The 19,245-nt window shown below is 37.8% G+C and overlaps 1 protein-coding gene across 1 annotated transcript; it reads right to left on the minus strand.

The window, feature by feature from the left end:
• Window positions 1-3,242: 3,242 nt before the first annotated feature.
• LOC111601166 lies at window positions 3,243-4,084 on the minus strand. The gene is made up of 2 exons (XM_023317644.2): window positions 3,452-4,084; window positions 3,243-3,391 (listed from the first exon to the last, which is right to left on the minus strand). The coding sequence occupies exons 1-2, from the start codon at window positions 3,996-3,998 to the stop codon at window positions 3,333-3,335; spliced, it is 606 nt and encodes a 201-aa protein (XP_023173412.2). The 5' UTR covers window positions 3,999-4,084; the 3' UTR covers window positions 3,243-3,332.
• Between the last annotated feature and the right edge of the window lie 15,161 nt (window positions 4,085-19,245).

The raw sequence follows: 19,245 nt of genomic DNA on the forward strand, positions 1-19,245 counted from the left end.
TCAATCAGCTAAGCACGAGAAGCCGAAATAAAAGCCAAAATTTGCAAATTGAATTAAATTAAATCAAATAAATTATTTACGATGAATATTTATTTTAATTAGAGTGGAAAATGCTTGCACAGGGTATCTATAGTTCGATATGCTCGCTGGGGCCATGCAACTGTTTTGTGCAGTTCTTGAAGCTGCCATGACCCGCTCGTAAACATAAAAGTTGGCAACACTCCCCGGAGACAAATCAGTTTGATTTTGATTGCATCTTTTATGGCCTTTGGCACCTTATAACATTTTTTGCTTAGGCCACGCCCATCACAACCTGGGCTGCTGGGCTACTGTGCTGCCCCACACGGTCGGTATCTTTCGGCGCATGTTTTAATTCTACCCATCACAGTTGTTTGACGTTGTTGTTATGGTTTCCGGTTGACGGTCGCTGCTTGTTGCAGTCAACGTTATTGGCACGTGTTTTTTTGTTTTTGTTTTTGTTTTTGTTTTTGTTTTCGTGTTCCACACTCGCATTTATTTCTTGGGATAAGCTCGTAAAACTTTTGCCCAAAACAGAAACAAAAACAAAAGCAAAAACTTGACTCGTATTTGTGGCATTTGTAGGTTTTATGCGTGCTTCGTGCCACAACCATCAACGGTGGCCAAAGAGCGCCTGCCGAAGCACTTGGCCCGAACACCTCAAGAATTTCTTTTAACAATTTAATGAGTCATAAGGGGGCCGGTTGGGCTATGGCAACAGAGGTAGTCCGCTACTAAATCTACGGCCCGAACAGCTTGACAAAACAGACATGAAAATATTTAGCATGCTGAAGTAGCATTAATTTCGGTGTATGCTTAACTAGAAATACCGTACACCTGGCACATACTACTCTCACTGATTACGGCAGACAGAATACGATTTGGCAATTAAATTAAAAAAATAAAAAAAATAAAATTAAATTAAAAACAAATATTTTATATAGAAAAGATTTTAAAATAAAAAAAAATTGTGTTCAAGGATTTTATCCTTTTTTCTCTGAGTTCTCTGCGTAATCACGCCTTCGCTGTCATGCGGTATCTGTCACATGAAGCACTTAGTAATTGAAATGTCAATAATTTTATAAAATTGTAACGAAACGCTTAAAAAAAGTTGATATTTCCGACTTGAACCAGCAACTAGAAAAAATCAATTTTAAAATTTTTTTTATACAAATATTTTTATTACAGCTCAATATTACAAACCTAGCTTGTGATTTCAGTCGTTATGCGCTTTTTTTTTGTTTATATTTCCCTTTTTTCCAGTGTAGCAGCAACAAAATATTTTCATTTGACTCTCAAAATCTTTGACATGCAACAGCAATCAAAAGCGAAGGGCAGCAAGGGCAGTGAAGGGGGGTGGGCTGGGCAGGGGCACAGGAAATGGTCCTGTGGTTGACCGGGGGAAAAGCTAGGACGCCATTTTGTGGCCTGTCTTGTGGTGTCGCTTGAAATTGGCCAACAAACACGGCAACAAGCACGAATAGACCAAAAGGGAACATCCGATTGTACGAGCGGGAAAGGGACACGCAAAGAACAAACGTCGAAATCCAATTCAAAATGCCATCAGACATTCTAATTTCATTCATTTCTCAATACAATCAACTGAGCGAGAGGCATGCTTGGTTGGGTGGCTGGCTAGAACAAGTCCCAAATTTACTTCCTTATGTCACATAAATTCTGATTGTGATAAAGCGAAACAGCCACAACAACAGCAACAACTAAATCGGATATGCAGCAAACGATTTTTTAGTTCACATCGGCATAAATTGCGGCAACAAATTGAATTTTGCTTTATTGCCAGTTGGACACATGACCCTCGCTTCGACCTTTTCTGCAAATGCTTATTGTTAACTGACGTATCTTTAGCTTTAGTATCTTAGCTAAAAGAAATGAAAGATGAGGTACCTTTGTGCCTCTTTCAAAACACATTTATAACTTCCAACTGACTAGCAGTGGAATATGAAATTGAAACAGCAAAATTCTTCAACTTTTATTTCGAACACACGACAAAAATGTTAACTAGAAACCTGCGAAATGTTAGAATATTAATTGAACAACGAAAATTTATTTAATCAGGGTCAAAGAATTGTCTAAGTTGAATGCCTAAGTTGATGCTGATGTTCACAAAAGTGGATACAATGAAGTTGCTCAGCTTCAGTTTATGGAAATGTCATATATGATGAGAAGCTACAGTTACTCATACCTAAAGATCAACAATTTTGGCAAAGCTTTCGTCACTCAGCCCACCCAAGGATTATTTTTCATGTTAGGCTTAGAGCCAAGTTTCTGTTTGAAGTTAAATTGCAGTAATTTAAGCTACAACAATCCCCTATAAACCATATTCACAGTCCGTCAAGTTTATAATCATGCCATAACAAGCTTTTAACGACTGCCCATTCATTGTCTGAATACGAAATACTTAACTAACTTTTCTTTTTCAAGTATTCGGTTTCTCTTATCCTGTTGCATTTACAACTGGGTGATAAAAATGCCAGCAAAGGGCATAAGAAGCGAGCCAGTGCCGAGCCAGTGCCGAGCACAGCGCATACAGAACGATGCAGAAAAAGAGTCATTGGGGATATTTGCAGTGGCTGGCGGCATTTTAAGTGCCTTGCCTGGTGTCGTGGCTCATTTTTGTGCAAATTGTATAAAATAAATATGAATTGGCTGTCATGAGGGCAGCATCAAGGTCTTTAGCGTAATGCACAGGGGATCAATTTGTAGTTTGACTGTCGCTGCAAGGGATTTGCATTAGAATTTCAAGTGGGGGAGTGAACGTAAATTGAATTGCCACACAGAATGTTAATTGGCATCATAAAGCAACTGCCCCAGACAATAGTAAATTAATTAAAGTTGAAACAGCAACAGCAACAGCAGCAGTAATAGCCTAAGTCAACATTAATATATAGAGCCGTACAAAATAGCTGATACGCGTCTAGAATGCAACCAGAAATTAATTGTGGCAATAATTGCGTTATAAATAAATCCAAGCAGCCAACTGCGTGTGTGTGATTGGGTGTGTGTATGTGTGTTAGTTGTTTGTGGTATTTGGGTGTCTCAATCGCTGCACTGCAAAATCAAACTAATGAAACGGCAGTTAAGCTAATCAGCCAGACAGCCGAGAAGTTGATTTAAAGTCACAGCCAACGGCGCGTATGATTGATTTATCAATCTCAGCTTGGCTTGGCATGGGTATCGACGTGCATAGCAGGTAGAAACTTGTGTTTACCACTGCTTCGGGCTTAGTTTTCTATTTGCATAATTTAATAATTGATTTGCATTGTTGTTACAGCCAGACACCGCTAGCTCGCCCTTTAGTAAATCGTGTCCGGGTTGAGCTCAAACCGTCCAAAGAGATCCCAAAGAAAGTAAGCTAAATTGTAAAAACTCTTCGACTACAACATGTTATACAGATAATGCTGAAGTCACTCACTTAGAGCCGATAGCAAGACCAGCAGGAACGGCCACCACATACGTCTCATCCAGCTGCGCTCTTTTAGCGGCTGTTGGAAACGCTTCATGCAGCATTTGTGGCACAGTGGCTGATACTGCTTCTCCATGATTTGAATGAGATCCTTGGCACTGCCATCCGAGCCGATCATATCGCGTAATTCCTTTTCGGTTTCAATCGAATTCTCTAGCGTAATTTCCACCACAATTGCCTGCACATCCGTCCAATCCTCCGACGCCACTTGGTTATCTGAGGTCTCCTTCACTTTGTGCTTGACCATTAAGGAGCTGCCCTGCTGATCTCCAACTGTCGGTTTCATCATGATGCTCAGCTCGATGGTTTCGAAGCCCCATAGTCTGCCAGTTGATGGGTATACTTGAAACAGTATCTTATTCTCTATGGCTATGGAATAGACAATGGGCTGCGGGCCCAGATTGAGCAGACTCAGCTGACGCTTCTGTATGTGCGGAAATGGGCACTGAAACTTTACGTTCAACGGCGATACAATCAGCACACCTTTTCCAGCCATTTTTGATAAGTTCTTTTCACTTATTATTATTTATTATATTATGCAAAATTAAATTACATTTTTCAAATAAATCTTACGTTCCTTTCAACGTCTATTTCGATTAAGAAATTATTACAAACTTTCGAAACTATTACAGAATTACAGAATCTTACAATGTTAAGAGTAGCTCAATTTGCTGTTGAAAATAAGAATATATTGCTAAGATATGCAGAGGCCGCTCTTCTTCAAGAAAAATGTTTTTATGAATATTAATTAATAATAAACTTTTAATGTTGAAAGCTTTATTGTGTACTTGGAGTTTCTTTGGCCATATACTCTGGCCAATTAAGATATATATGAAAATTTAGATATATATGTTCAATATTCTTATATAATTGTCATGAATAAGTTTAAAAATTGTTTAAATAATTATTAAAAATTAATATAATTATACTAAAAACCAAACAAGTTAATTTGGTATAAGAAACTTAAGAAACTAAGATCTAAGGCACAGAGAACATCCTGGGATTTAGGATCGTAACTGACCGAAACGTTCACCTACTCCACACGTCTCCCTAAGATCCAAGCTTATTAAGGTCAAATCTAAGCTTTGCTCAATATATCTTTAAGGTCTCAGCCCAATCCAAATCTTGTTCGATATTTATAAAGCCTTAATGGATTGCTTAGAAATATTCCTTGGCAGCAATGAATATTTAAATATAGTTTCATCAGTCATATTAGTGTAAGTATATATAAGAAATACGCTTAGCTAATCGTCTGATATTGAGAAATGGTCAATATCGTTGGCACAGTCGTAACGTAGATGGCATGATGTGCTTTGTATTAGTATTTGTCACATCGACAACATTATTAGCAACAAATGCCCTATAAACGCCTGGGAGTACTTCAAGCCACCGCAATTTCGTCAGCTTGGCCAATTTGAGGCTACCCTCGTCTTGTATTTTTTTTTTCATTTTTTTTTTGTAAATGGCCAGCTTTGAGAGTGTCCTATAGGGTCCATTCGCTGCCCGCTGTCCGCTTGTCCGTCTGTCCGTTTGTCCGCTGTCAACAACATTTGTACAACGTATTTTTTCATCTTTTTTTTTTGCAGATTTATGAAAACGAAGAAAACGTGAAGGACGGAGACAAAGAGAAAGCATTGTTATGCCAGCAGCCAGCCAGCCAGGCAGCCACGCTGCCATCCAGCCAGCCAGCCAGGACACTCGTTGACAGCAGGAAGAAAATGTTGCGTAGTTGAGCGCAGCTGCTTCAAAAATATAATAAATAAATAAACATAATTTATAAGTAGCAGATTTTTTACGTCTGTGTTGGCATAAATGCTTCAACACACACACTCACACACACGCACACTTCTTAAGTTTCATTTTTTGTCTGTCTGAATAGCTGAAGATGAATGCGAGATGCCATCTTTGAGGGTATTTACCACAGCAAAGTTGTGAGAGAAAGCGACGATAACAAAGTATTCTACTGGATAGCTCAATGATACGTATGCGTGACGTAGCCGTCTTACGTTGCATTAAGGCAAACATATTTAATGAGCAGCTAAACAATTGTTCGTCTGCTTTAAGCTGACGCTGCAACAAGTGGCTTTTTCAACTCAGTTTTGAAAGAAGAAGATAAATGTTATGTGCTTTAAGCAATCTAAGTCTCAGCTTTATGTAGTTGAATGAAATTCGTATTTCAATTTATTGCACATATTTCATTCTCTTCCACAATTTAGTAATTTATTCATAAATTATTGATGCATTTCTTTTGATCCCTGTAATTTGTTCAACTATATAAAATGACTTGAATATTGGTCAGCCCTTTATTGATCTGCGCATATTTTTTTCTTATGCTGATTCCATTTAGAAAAGCATTTGCCTTTGAATGTTGTTGGCCCATATAACCAGTTGTGCAGCCTTCATAGTGTGCTTTGAGTTGTCAAAAACATGTGCACTTCATAGACTCCCGCCCTAGAGACACGCCCACTGCTGCTTTTTAGTCCACATAAAAGAAATCAAAAGCGAAAACAAAGACTTTTCTAGCCGACAGGCTAACCGGAAGTCAAGAACACAAACGAACTAAAAGCCGCACTCTCAGCAACAGCGCGCATATACTTATGATAAATATATATATATATATATACATAACTGTACATACACATATATATATATATATATATATCAAATCATTCCGGTTGGCACACCCACACGCTCACACTGAAGTGGAGTATGTGGGTGGGGGCAACACATTCAAATGGTTCCATATTTCTTGACAATTTAGGACACCATTAGCGAGAAATTATTACTGTGCGACTCGACGAAGGGAAAGCAGACGCCGGTCCAGGCCAAGCACTGGAGTACGCATAGAAGCAGCAGAGGCAAGCTGGGCGAAGAGAGGAGTGGCGGCCGCTTGCCGATTTTGGCGGGCAAAACGACAACACAGTGACACCCACAAGACTGCGACGCCTCTGAAATGTAATGGGGCACAGAAAAAACCAAAAAAAAGAATATAAGAGAAATGAACAGAAATTCAGTTGAAAGTGTGTGACTGGTATATACCCTATACGCGTGGCACTCAGATTTGCAAGCATCTAGTTTTAAAGCTTGGAAATCAAAATATGAAATGTATTTTGCCTGCGAAGATATTTTGCAAATTATATGTATTTATAAACTACTTAACAGTTGAGATTTATATTCAAACAAACATGTGAGAGTGAAGCTGTATTATGTTAATTAACCTTAATGCCCATATAGCACATATAAATATACATATCATATACAGTAAAACCTCCGAGTGATTTTCGCATACAGCTATGTAAGCTAATTGTACATTTATTTTCATATTTAAGTAAATACAGGGCATTAGACACAAGTGAAATTAATGTTTTCTTGACAACGAAGATAAAATGACCTCACACAAAAATTAATAGAAAATTAGAAAAGAACTAAAGTGTGTTGAAATAAATCAATAAACATTTCTGATGAATAAAAAAAATAAATATATAATATTAAAGAGATAACACTGTAGGCATACGTAGAATTTAATAATAATAAATTTTAATAATAATTTTTAGTGTATATATATTTATATATATAAATATTCTATGAAAAGCTTAGCTTAATTAAATGTTTCACTAACAATAAAATTAACTGATTACTGGAAATGCTTAAATTTCCTAAATGTAATTGAATAAAATAAATGCATATAAATAACTTTTCAAAGATCTCACAGAACATATTTTTCATTTATTTGTTATCTAAAATAAATATATAAATTCGAAGCGTATTCAGTTGTCGCTACTCTGCGTATATTTTTTTCTATCGCTCTGTTTTTGGGGAAGCGAGCGGGTAACTTATGTGGGTGCTTAAGTGAACCATTAGCGCCGCGCGTCATTAAGTTGTTTCCGCTTGGCGCATTTCTTCTACTGTTCTACTGTATATGGTCGATGGGCAGGCATAGGCCCAGTTCTGCTGGCGACGACTGCAACAGCTGATAGGCGGGCAACTGCGGCAACTGTGGCATTGAGGCACGTATTCGCGCCCGTATCGAGGCTTGTAGGCCACATCATTAATGGTTATAGACCGAAGCACGAGTAGACCAGACTCTGCCTTTGCCTTTGCCTATTTTTATCTTTTTATTTTCATTACTCCTATATTTTTTTTTGCTCTTGCGGTTCATTGACCAGCCACTGAACAGCCGTCTTGATTTATGTATCTCAAGAGAGTGAGAGGGAGCGAGAGAGAGCGAGTTGTCTGCCCGTTTAGGGCCAGCTCGTAATCATTTTAAGTGGGCTCAATATGCTCCAGGCAGGCTTCCTCTTTTCGGCGCAATTTAATGTGCTGCGCCCATTCAGCAGGGGAGAAGGTCAAACAGCAGCTGTGTCAAACGCAAAATTCAATTAAACGCAAATCAGAGCAAAAATCACATGAACCGTCGGCCAACATCCAACGAGAGGCGGCTCTGCTTCAGCTTTTGCTGCTCAATGCCCGCAGCTGGCAAACAGCAGGACCTCCTGGCTATCATCGTGCTGTTGCTGGCATCTCTTCATTGCACCTTTGGCTAGGCCAAGCGGCACTTAAATGCCACACCAAGCCAGGCCCATGCACATACACGCACACACACTCCCAGCGGGGGCCACAATCAGCTATGCAACGGTGCAACGCGTCGTATGCGTGTTTTGCTGTTAGTTGACAGCAAATAAAACCAATTGGTGGGCTGTTGGGCTGATCTGCACGGCAACGCACGGCCATTACCAGTTTAAGTGGATTTGATGAGCGTTTATGTGTGCACAGTGGTGCTTTGTGGTGCACTGCCTTCCTTCCTTGTCAGCGTGCATAGCACGTTCTAATTATGACACCATGGCGGGCCAGCAGCATGAGCTCAATTTCAGGCTCATTTGAATGCCTCGCATCGAACCCAACAACATTTGCATAATTTTATGTAATTTATAAACAAATTGCTTAGTTTCGCTAAATAGATTTTAATTACAATTTATCAATTTACATTATTTTATGCTTTGGAGAATTACAACAATGTGAAACGTTTAAGCGTTGATGAGACTCATCAGCTGGCAACTGATGAATGCCGCAAATCTTTTCAAATTTCATGCCATGCATTAATTTTCTTTACTTATTCGCCTTGTCTTCAAATATTTAGCTCTCTGTGAGTTACAACGTGGAATTCAAAGCCTCAACAGCTCCAAGACACATTGCGTATGCTTAGACGCTAGAAGATTTGATGATATATATATATGAAGATACTATATGATGATACTATGTGATGATACCATATGCTTCCTTCGATTCAAAACAAAATAAAATGATACTAAACTTTATTAATATCTAGCTAACAATACCCAAACAGATATATATACACTGACGAGCAAAACTGTAACACATGTTCAATGTTCTCACTTCAACGGTCTGTATTATCTTTTATACTTTATGCATGATTATGATCATAGTCTTGTTTTGTTAGTGAAATATTTGGCTCTTTTATTTATAAATTTGAAGACATTTGATTAGCGATGAGAGAAATACAATGACAAAGAGTAAAAAAAGTCAAATGTTACAGTTTTGCACTCGCAGAGCAAAACCTATTTACTTTTGTTTCAAAGCTTTTTTTACCATTAAAACTTATTTGTTTTTGTTTAAATCGATAAGCCTTGATCATTTTAAGTCAATTTGCAAAATAATTATGATGGCTGACGAAAAGAAAAAGGAAATAATCGAATTATTGATAGGGGGCGAATCCGTTAGGAAAGTGGCTAATAAATTTGGTGTTGGCCACATGACGGTGCAGTGTTAAAAAAAAAAACAGTTCAGAAAACATTAAAATCAATAAAGGAGGCCGACCGCGACTTTTAAGCCAACGTGACACGCGCCACTTGGCTAACTTAGTTACAAACAATCGCGACTTTACGCCAATAAAAGCGGCTAATGTGTTAAATTTAAATGCCAGTGAGTGGACAGTCCGTCGCAGTCTCGGCAGATTGGGGCTTAAGGCCAATGAAAGAAAAAAAAAAACATTTCTAGCTAAAAGGCACATTAGTTTGCGTTAGAAACTGTGCTATAATGCATGAAAATTGGGGTCTAGCTGATTGGGATGCCGTAAGTTACAAATAAAAAGCTTAAACAATGCTAAAAAAATTTTTTCAAGGTTATTTGGTCAGACGAAACTAAAATTAATCGTTTTAAGTCAGACGGACGATCGTGGTATTGGACTAGGAATCCCACAGTCCAATCGGCAAATACAGTGCGGTGTACGGTGGCGGGTCCATAATGGTTTGGGGCTGTATTTGTACAAATGGAGTTGGGCCCTTAGTGTTAATCGATGGGATAATGCGTAAGGAGCAATACCTAAAAATTTTTCAAGAAAATTTGGGAGGAGTCATTGGCAACATGGGTCTGGCTGATGAAAATTGCATTTTTCTGCAAGACAATGACCCAAAGCACACATCCCATTTGGTGAAAAATTGGTTATTGAACCAAAAGTTTCAAACTATGAAGTGGCCACCGCAATCTCCAGACATGAATCCCATAGAAAATGTATGGAGCCATCTGAAATCGCAGCTTGCGAAATATGCGGCCCCTCCAAATGGCAGGATGGAGTTGTGAGAGAGAACGAAGGACGTTTGGTACTCGATTCCACCTGAAATGGTGCGACGCTACACGCAAAGTATGCCAAACCGTATAAACAACCTCAAAAAATCAAAAGGGCTGTGGACCCGTTATTAAAAAAAATTTAATAAAAGTATTTGTTTAAAAATATTTGCAGTGCAAAACTGTAACATTTGCCTTTTTTCACTCTTTGCCATTGTATTTCTCTCATCGCTAATCAAATGTCTTCAAATTTATAAATAAAAGAGCCAAATATTTCACTAACAAAACAAGACTATGATCATAATCATGCATAAAGTATAAAAGATAATACAGACCGTTGAAGTGAGAACATTGAACATGTGTTACAGTTTTGCTCGTCAGTGTATATGTATATCGATAACATTGTTGCGGCTAACCTAGCGACTTACAGCTATTACCTGCTGACCAAGTTAACAAAATCTCTCAGTCATGTCGGGCGATGTTTAGTATTTGTTTTGAATAGCTGTGGCAGCAGCAGCAGCAACATTTGCCACAGTTGCTGCAACAACAAAATTGGCTTATCGCAGATGCAACGCCCACTGCATTTGCATGTTTATTGTGTGGTGGCTTTATGGCTGTGATAGCAATAATTAAGGCTTATTTACAAGCTCACAATCCACGGCGCACAGTCAATAGCAACAACAGCAACAATGAGAACAACAATTAGAGCGCTTATGGCAAAAGCAATCGCAACATGTACGGACAACAACAGCAACAGAAGCAGCAGCAACAGCAGAAGCAGCAGCAACTACAGCTCACCTGTCCGGCAACATATTGGTAAACTGTGCAAACGACACAAAATTTCCTAACGAAGGGCAGCATTTGCTTGTGTGCGTGTGTCTGTGTGTGTGTGTGTGTGTGTGTGTTTGTGTGTGCTTGTGTGTTTGTGAGCATTAGACACCTCATATTGGTAATTATTTGAAATGGGCCTGGGCGTACCATAAACAATTGATATAAAGACGTAAGAGAGAAAGAGATGGAGTGAAAAAAGTGAGAGAGAGCGAGAGAGATTAAATGACATATGTGGAGAGAAAGAAAGGTACAGAGTGAGGGAGAGAAAGTGAAAGAAAAGAGAGCGAATAGAGAGAGGGGGGATAAATTGAGAATGGTAGAAGAGAGAGGTTAGGGAAAGAGAGAGAGAGAGAGGGAAACGAAAGAGCGAGAGAATTACGGAAAAAGACAGAGAGTCAGAAAAGAGAGAGAGAAAGAGCCAGATAGAAAAAATTATATAAATATGAAGACCGAAATTGTGACAGAGATAGAAAGACAAAGAGAAATTATAGAAAGGTAGACAGACAGATAAAGAGACATACGAAAGTGTGGTATAGAAAGAAGGGAGAAAGTCAGGGAGGACAAGATAAAGGAGACAAAAGAAGCGAGATAAGAAGACAGAGAATAAAAGAGAACAAAGGAGAGAATCAGTGTGAGGAAGTTAATCTGTCATTTGGTTTGATTAAAGTTGACTGTAGCTCCAGTGAGAGCAATCTGAAAAGAGAGAGAGAGAGAGAGGAAAAAATTGTATACAGCTATGAATTGGCTTTACACTCAGCTCTTGGCTGTTCCTTAAATAGAGTGATTGAAGAAGCGTGTTCAGCTATTGGTCAACCTGTCAATAGCTTTGATTAGCTGCACTCTCAACTGCTGGCAATGGAAGATTCGTGCGTGGTATTCGCCAAAGGGGTCCTTGCCCCTTGCTCAACTGAGCTGCATTCCACTGCAGCGAAATGCTAACAGAGACCTGCAGACAGGGATATAGAACTGAAATGCGTTTCGCTTTTAGCTGAAAATGAAATGAAACGTTTGCCAGAGAGATACTTTCAGGATTGAGGATTGTGCGGATTGGACTAGAGCAATTTGGTTTATATCTTTTATGGGCCAACACAAACAATTCGCACGTAAAAGCAATAAAGTGTGCACATGATTTGGCCCTTTTGTGTAGGTAAATGCAAAATAAAATAGAGCCACTTGGCGGCAACAGCTACTGACTGACACTGAGACTGAGCCCGGCCACGTGTCTGCAAGACAGGCAGACAAGCAAAGCGAAGACGATAACGATGGAGGATGGAGGCTGGCGTCAAGGAATGGGGGCGATATCATTTCAAATTGTTTTCAATCAAATGTGACTTGCATCTGTAATTTGTATGCAAACGAGTGGTGTCGATATCGTCGTCGTCGTCGTCGTCGTTGGCGCATTGACTGATTTGTGATTGACAGCACACTCCGGAAAGGCCCCGAATGGCTCCGAACGGCAGCCGGGTGTAAGTGTCATGGCGTGGGCAAAAACGCTGATGCAAGCACAAGAAAAAAGGTAGCTCAGAATCGTAATGCTGATTTGTCTTTGAACAGTTCTTCAGCTTTCGAGTGTAACATAAAAAATTCAATTTCCATGTGACCAAAATACAGGCTTCAGAATTTAAACATTTTAATATTATGTTCAATTTTTATAGTTCATACAAGTAAGCATTAACCTGCCTTAAAGAACCCACAGCAATGTTTGCCATTTTTCAACTCTCTTTTTTCACTTGTTGACCTTATTGAACATAAAAATGTTCACTATTGTTTGGCTGTGTGGGTCTTGTGCATTCAGTTTAATTTAATTATAATGTAAATTACTTAATGAAGCGAATCGCTGAAACTTTTGTGCTGTGCATATGTCAGTTGCAGCATTTGTCGATTGTTCAATGACAGACTCAAAGGAATTCTCACTGTTATGCGCGCAGCAGCACGCCCACGGTCAAAATTGAAAAGAGGGCAACAAATTGCAGCTACAATCTGGTATTTTATACTTTTCAATTGCCCAAGAGAAAAACAAAAGGCTGACCTTATAAAGCAGAAACATTGGAATTTCACATGCTTGACAAGCCGCCTGACAGACTCAGTAATTCAATTGGATTGTATTTATCATTTATATAAATGGTAGCACTTCAAATGCTATTGAGAAAAGTTGTCAATTACTTACATCCTTAATATTTATTCACCTAATGAAGTTTTTTTGTTGAAACTCTTAGGCTTAAAATTAATTTAGATAAACGAAAAATAGTTCCAAATTCGGTTCTATTGAAAACAAGCTAACTCCTATGTTAGACTAGCAAAAGAGGTAAGATAACAACATCACACACTGCATGACTCATGTAAAAAACTCTCGACCAAGTTCTAAAAAATGCTTCAAAAGAATCAGCTTAAGAAATGGCAAAAACAGCAAAAAGGAAAGAAAAGGAGCTGCTGCGACAGCAAAATAGACAAAGACAAAAGATGAAAAAAAATAAGAGTACTAATACTTTTTTGATAGCAAACTCAGCAGGCAACGCAATGTTTGATTTTTTTCTTAAAGCTATTAAGGGTAGTCCAAACAGGCATAACAAGAATTCAGCTAAGAATAAGACGCTCCATGCACCACAAATTTGATGCTCTACAAAAATATATTAAAAGGGGAAACATTCTTAAATTTTACTTAATTATGTTTTTCTTTTTCCTTATGGAAATATATATATTTATATATTTATGTTATATTAAGAATCTATGGCACATTGTTTCAGAATTTGAAAGTATCCTCTGTTGGATTATTAAAAGCTAAAGTGTGCGTAAAATTGCATTAATGTTTTCCACCCACAAAGGGAAAGAAACGGAAAAAAGGGACACTTTGCGTTGAAGGCTTAATTTTAGCTACTGCTTGCAGACTTGCGACTCCCAATTGCTTTTGTCCTTCTTGCGGTTGTGTGGGCAAAGTTAAATGTACTTAAAACAAAAAAAAGAACGAAAAACTGCTCTTTCACTTTTGCCATTGTATTACAAAGGGACCCCAAAAATCAAATTGCTCATCTTACAAAAACACTGAGAAAAAATTCAGCAAAATATGTAAAATGAAATTAATTCTAAGAAATATTAAAGAATAAAGCAAACAAAAACGAATTTTTTATAAGAAATATGTGTGACTTTGGCGTTGCTTAAAAATATTTTAAATAAATGAAAATATAAAATATAAGGCAAACTATTTTTCACATAAAATATATGAATTTAAATAAGTTGAAAAATTAATTTAATTTAATTAAGTTTCTTTTGTTTTTCCAGTGCTGACACAATTTTAGTTTAAATTTATAAAATTTATAAAAATTGTATATTGGGGTTGACTGAGCTGAGTTATAGACTGAAAGAATTAAAGAGCTTCTCATATTCCTATCAAATTGTATATATAGCTCAGACTTATTTCAACAGAACAGAAGAAGCTTAGATGTAATAAAATGGATTAATGACGCTATTAATATATAAGAGAACACTTCTGTCCAAGACTGCATTAATATTCATTCTGCTTGTTCAGTGCTGTCCTCCTCAAGCGCTGCATAATAGCAGAACTAGCTGCAGATCAACAAAATAAGAATATATACTATGTGATTAAACTCAGGAAAATATATATAAACCATAATTTATATTATATATCTTTTGCCAAATTTCAAGCGTAGATTTATCTTCGCTTTTTTTAATATTTAAACGTATTTACATAATTGATATTAGAAGTGCTTACTTTGAGTGCCATGTTAGAGCTCTTAGTGCCGCCTGTTTATTTATATGCATAAGTAAATATAAATAAGAACAAACCAAAATGTATGCTAAAGCATATCTGTTAGTTTATGCATGAGATGTACGATTCTTATATAAAGAAAAAGAAACAGAGCAAATGTCTGTTACTGGAAATCTTCAAAAATTGTCTCCGCCAAAAAAGTGGCATTCATAACTCAAGGATTCACGCCCAGACGCTGGCAGGCAAAGGTAAACACAGATAACTGTTTAGCAGCGCTAGTTCCACCTGCTGCTACGTGCCACACTCAACGCTCGGCCGACCTGCACTCCATTACCAGCTTTGGATTACATGTGTAGTCGCACATAGGGAGCACACAGGGATGAGCATGTCTGGAGGCAGAGGTAGAGGCAGCGGCAGCAGCAGCAGCAGAGTCGAAGTGCTCTTGGCCAAAAATCTACTCGCACTCTTGTTGATTTAGTTTCCCACTTGTTGCTGGCTAACAAATTGTTATCCTTTATTTATGGCGGATTTTTACCGCCGTGTAACTGGCCGCCTGCCCCGCGGTGCGTTGCCTTAGCCAAAATGTCGCAACAAAGGCACTAAGCGCATTAGTCGACTCCACTCGACTACGGGCCGTGTGAGCCCCGGGCTAATTTATTGAAAGTGTGCCGAGTGCGGTGACAATGCGCTAATGTGCGGCACACAGCGTATAAATTTTACTCCTAACTGCATTGACCAACTGCTCCAACTACAGATTTCTTTTAGGTCTTGAAGGATAATATATAGCTTTATGTACGCTGCTTATATTTATGTCAATAAAAGATTTGTTGATAGAGTAGAATGTAATATTTTGCTTTGACTAAGTTGTGTTTGCTTGATTTAAATATATACTGCTTAGTTTAGCCTGTCTGCAACAAATCTATATTCGATTCCATAAAAAATGCCGTACATTGAGCTGTGTAACTGCAGAGCTCTAGACCCTTTCAACCCACTGCTTAACATGTGGCAACTGTGGTACGCACATCTAGTTGACTATAAACCTGTATAATTTTATGGCAATTGCATTTCAAGCTCGCATCGCACGGAACCAACATACAAATGCGCAACGTGGCGTATGCGCAATTTGATCAAATGAAGCGATGTCAACTGCAAGGGCCAGCCATGCCGTTGACATGGCGACATGAACGAGAAATAAAGAGGAACAGAAAAAGAGAAAGAGAAAGAATCCGAGGGAGAGAGAATGAGAGAGATAACAGCACTTGTAAAGACAAACGCTGACACAAAGGCGCAACAAATGCTGATGAGAATGCATCTGCAGCAGCAGAGGCAGCAGCGGCAGTCAAATGCGCATTAAATACAAATTGCATTTTAAAGTTGCCAGCTCACTAAAGTCCCTGACCATTAAATAAATCTCATTCAAACTGGAAGCTGTTGAACCCCACTGCATAAAATCTGTTCAGCAAAATAACGTATTTTGAATCAGAATCGAACTTTACAAGCGTTATGCATAAAGTGTGTGGCTTCTAATATTGCTGCAAATATTATATACAGAATAAAGTATGCCTGACTAGAAGATACTCTGTGTCCAGCAAAGAGACATGCAAAGGAATTGATATAACTAGAGCCAGCTCAACTGTTGTCGAAGTTGAAGAACTTCTGTGCAGCTAAAGCTCTACCACTATTACTTGCTTGATTGATACGCTCTATAAACTATACTGGAATCAGCATATAACTGGGTTGAGATGTACATTATATGTGTATGATCAATGCATGATATCTTAACAATTGTCCATGGTTGCAGTATATAAATCGTTGCCCCCATGGACTCGGAGTTCGATTACCGCACTCGAATGCCCCCGAGGCGGCTCATAAATAAGTAAACGTGCAATAAAAACTCGTGTGACACACAATTATTAAACAGTTCAACATGTTTTATATGAAAACCACATAATTAATTAATTGTTGTGCCAACATTATAATAATTTCCATTAACTTTTTCTGCACAGTGCGCCCAGCAAGAGGAGGCGTGTCACGTATAACTGGTTAGCTTATATTTAAATTGCTTCGCATATGACATTTTTATGGCGTTCATATATGTACGAGTGTATGTATGTGTGTGTGTGGCTGTGCATGTGTCTGTGCACACAATATATATAACTTGCCGTTAAGCAAAGTTGTTTTTCGCCCTATTTCAATTTGTTGCAACCGTCACATCCATCAACTGTCAAACGACAAATCCATTTCGCGTCTGTTAGTTTCGGATTATGTCAAAAATAACAACAACAAAATAACATTTGAGAGTTCGACAGTCAGCTTGATACAGTTGCCTGACTGCCAGGCAGCCTGCCTCCCAAATTGCTGTGCAAATAAATGAATTGAATTGATATTTGCCGTTCGTGTTATTCGAAAATTGCATTGTATGACAATTCCCTCCTCTCTCTCTGCCTGTCTTTTCCCCCGTCCACTCAGACCACTTGACAGTTGAAAGGCTGTGGTACTTAATTATATGTAAATATGCCAATGCAGCTGCACTTTAATGCGCTGCAAGAGACACAAATTGAGCGTTTGACAAAATTGAGACACGTTCGCAAAAGCACAAATGAAATTTAAGTGATTCCAAACGATATTTGTATGCACACATCTATTGTTATGGCTATAGCGCATAAGCATATAAAATATCAGCATTAGCAATCAGTGTACATCAGCGAAAATTGTGTTTACATCAAATATGCAAATATTTCCAAGGGATTTGAGTCTAAATATTTAGTTGTTAATTGAAATATGTTAACAAAAATTTAATTCAATACAGAAATTTGTGAATTTCACTTATGATTATGTATCAAATGAAAGTGGACTATATCTGAAATGTTTTCAGATCTTTGTGTGACTAGTTTATTGCAGTGTTGTCCTTAGATCTTTAGAAATATATTAATTTGGTATATGATATATATGATAAAAGAGAGTTCAAATATGCCACAACTGTGGCTTAGACCATGGCCAAATTATGACCTAAGTCTCATATCAAATCTTTTACGTTTAGTTTGTGACTAAAAATTAATTAATATAACTTTATTGTTTCATTTCAATAATCTTAGATAAGCTTCTTACGCTAATTAAACTACTCAATCTTAACTATCAACTAGTTATTAAGATCTTAGAGTCGAGTTAGCTGAGAGCTTAGATTATTTATGCTCAACTTAAATCTTAAGGCTGTTTTGCTGTTTTCAATCATCAAAAATATTTTCGGTATTCATATGCCCTAAAATATAACTTAATTTAAGTATTTAAATTTCAAATAAATTTAAAGCTAAGCATAAATTTCCTTTCTACTAATATATCAATTCCTTAAGCAGCTTATGTAACCCACATAATCTCATCTTGCCTCCTTTAGATCTACACTTCCACTGCCTTTGCACAAAATTATTTTCAGTACCACTAAAAAAACCATCTCTGATATGGATTTCACACTTGTCAGTGGGTTGTCAAATTGCTTTTCTGACTTAACCCAAATTTATTTGATTTACAATTTATTCATTAATGGGTCAATTTGGATAGCGTCGTGTATGGAATACACGTGTACATCTGTTAGCCATATGGATGGCTTGAATGGCAAATTTAACGCGATTAAATATTTAAAATGCAAGTGCGCTCATATTTCTATGCCAATTTCAATTTGCCTACTTTTTTAGGACATGCTCGTATTTGCAGCTGCGAATCAAATTGAGGCTACCAACTGTCAGTAATTTGCATAGTTGAGCTGAAAATTGCCACCCACACGGCGCTGGTATTGTGCCACACCCACACACACAGATACAGAGAGAGAGAAGACGGCGAGCAACTCTATCAAATGCTGCCTGAGTGATTGAAGGCAGCTGGCGGGCGGGGGCGCATTGAAGTGGGCGCTTTGCAAATTCATAGAACTCAAAATTGATTTATTATGCGGTAATTGTTTTGGCCCAGTTTGAGCCCTGCATACACAATGAAGTTGAGCAGCCGCATAAATGGTACACTTAATGACTGCACCGTTTAGGCTACTCCGCCAAGGCATTGAGGGCGTGGTCGTCTCTTACCGCTCAACAAATTTGGGTTAATAATATGATTCGGCTGGCGAGCATTACAATAAGTGGCACTCCCAACAATTGCCTACATAATACAGTGGTTAAGCATTGACAACAGACCTCACAAGTGACATTAGTTGAAAATGGTCCTTAAAATCTGAATCCTTTTGTTTTCTAGATCGCAGCTGACTTTGGAGCCATTTGCTAATATTTGAAATATATGCATACCTTTTACTACTCTATTGATACTCAACGATGCTTAGAGAGCTCTTAAATTACTAAGGGAAGCTGTACGTACACAGAGGGTTTAACCCTATGCACGACTGATTCGGCTGCTGATACAGCGATGTTAACTCCAGTTTATACTCTGAATGACTATATTTAATGAGCTCAGCTTAGATAAAATAAAAAAGAAACAAATTTAATTCAATAACCAAAAGTCAAAGAATTACTTCCTGGCAAAGTAAAGTTTATTTATAACAATTTCTTGCTATGTCAATTACGACGAAATAATAAAAAACCCAAATTTAATTCAATATTTAAGTGTC

The sequence above is a fragment of the Drosophila hydei genome, unplaced genomic scaffold (genome assembly GCF_003285905.1).
Source record: "Drosophila hydei strain 15085-1641.00,03,60 unplaced genomic scaffold, DhydRS2 tig00008114-arrow-pilon, whole genome shotgun sequence".
Lineage (NCBI taxonomy): Eukaryota > Metazoa > Arthropoda > Insecta > Diptera > Drosophilidae > Drosophila > Drosophila hydei.

Bases quoted from the DNA above. Each gene is read 5' to 3' on its own strand.
- LOC111601166 (XM_023317644.2), bottom strand. From the start codon at position 3,998: ATGGCTGGAAAAGGTGTGCTGATTGTATCGCCGTTGAACGTAAAGTTT. The intron at 3,392-3,451 runs GTGAGTGACTTC...TTTACAATTTAG, and splicing joins GGTCTTGCTATCGGCTCTAA to CTTACTTTCTTTGGGATCTC.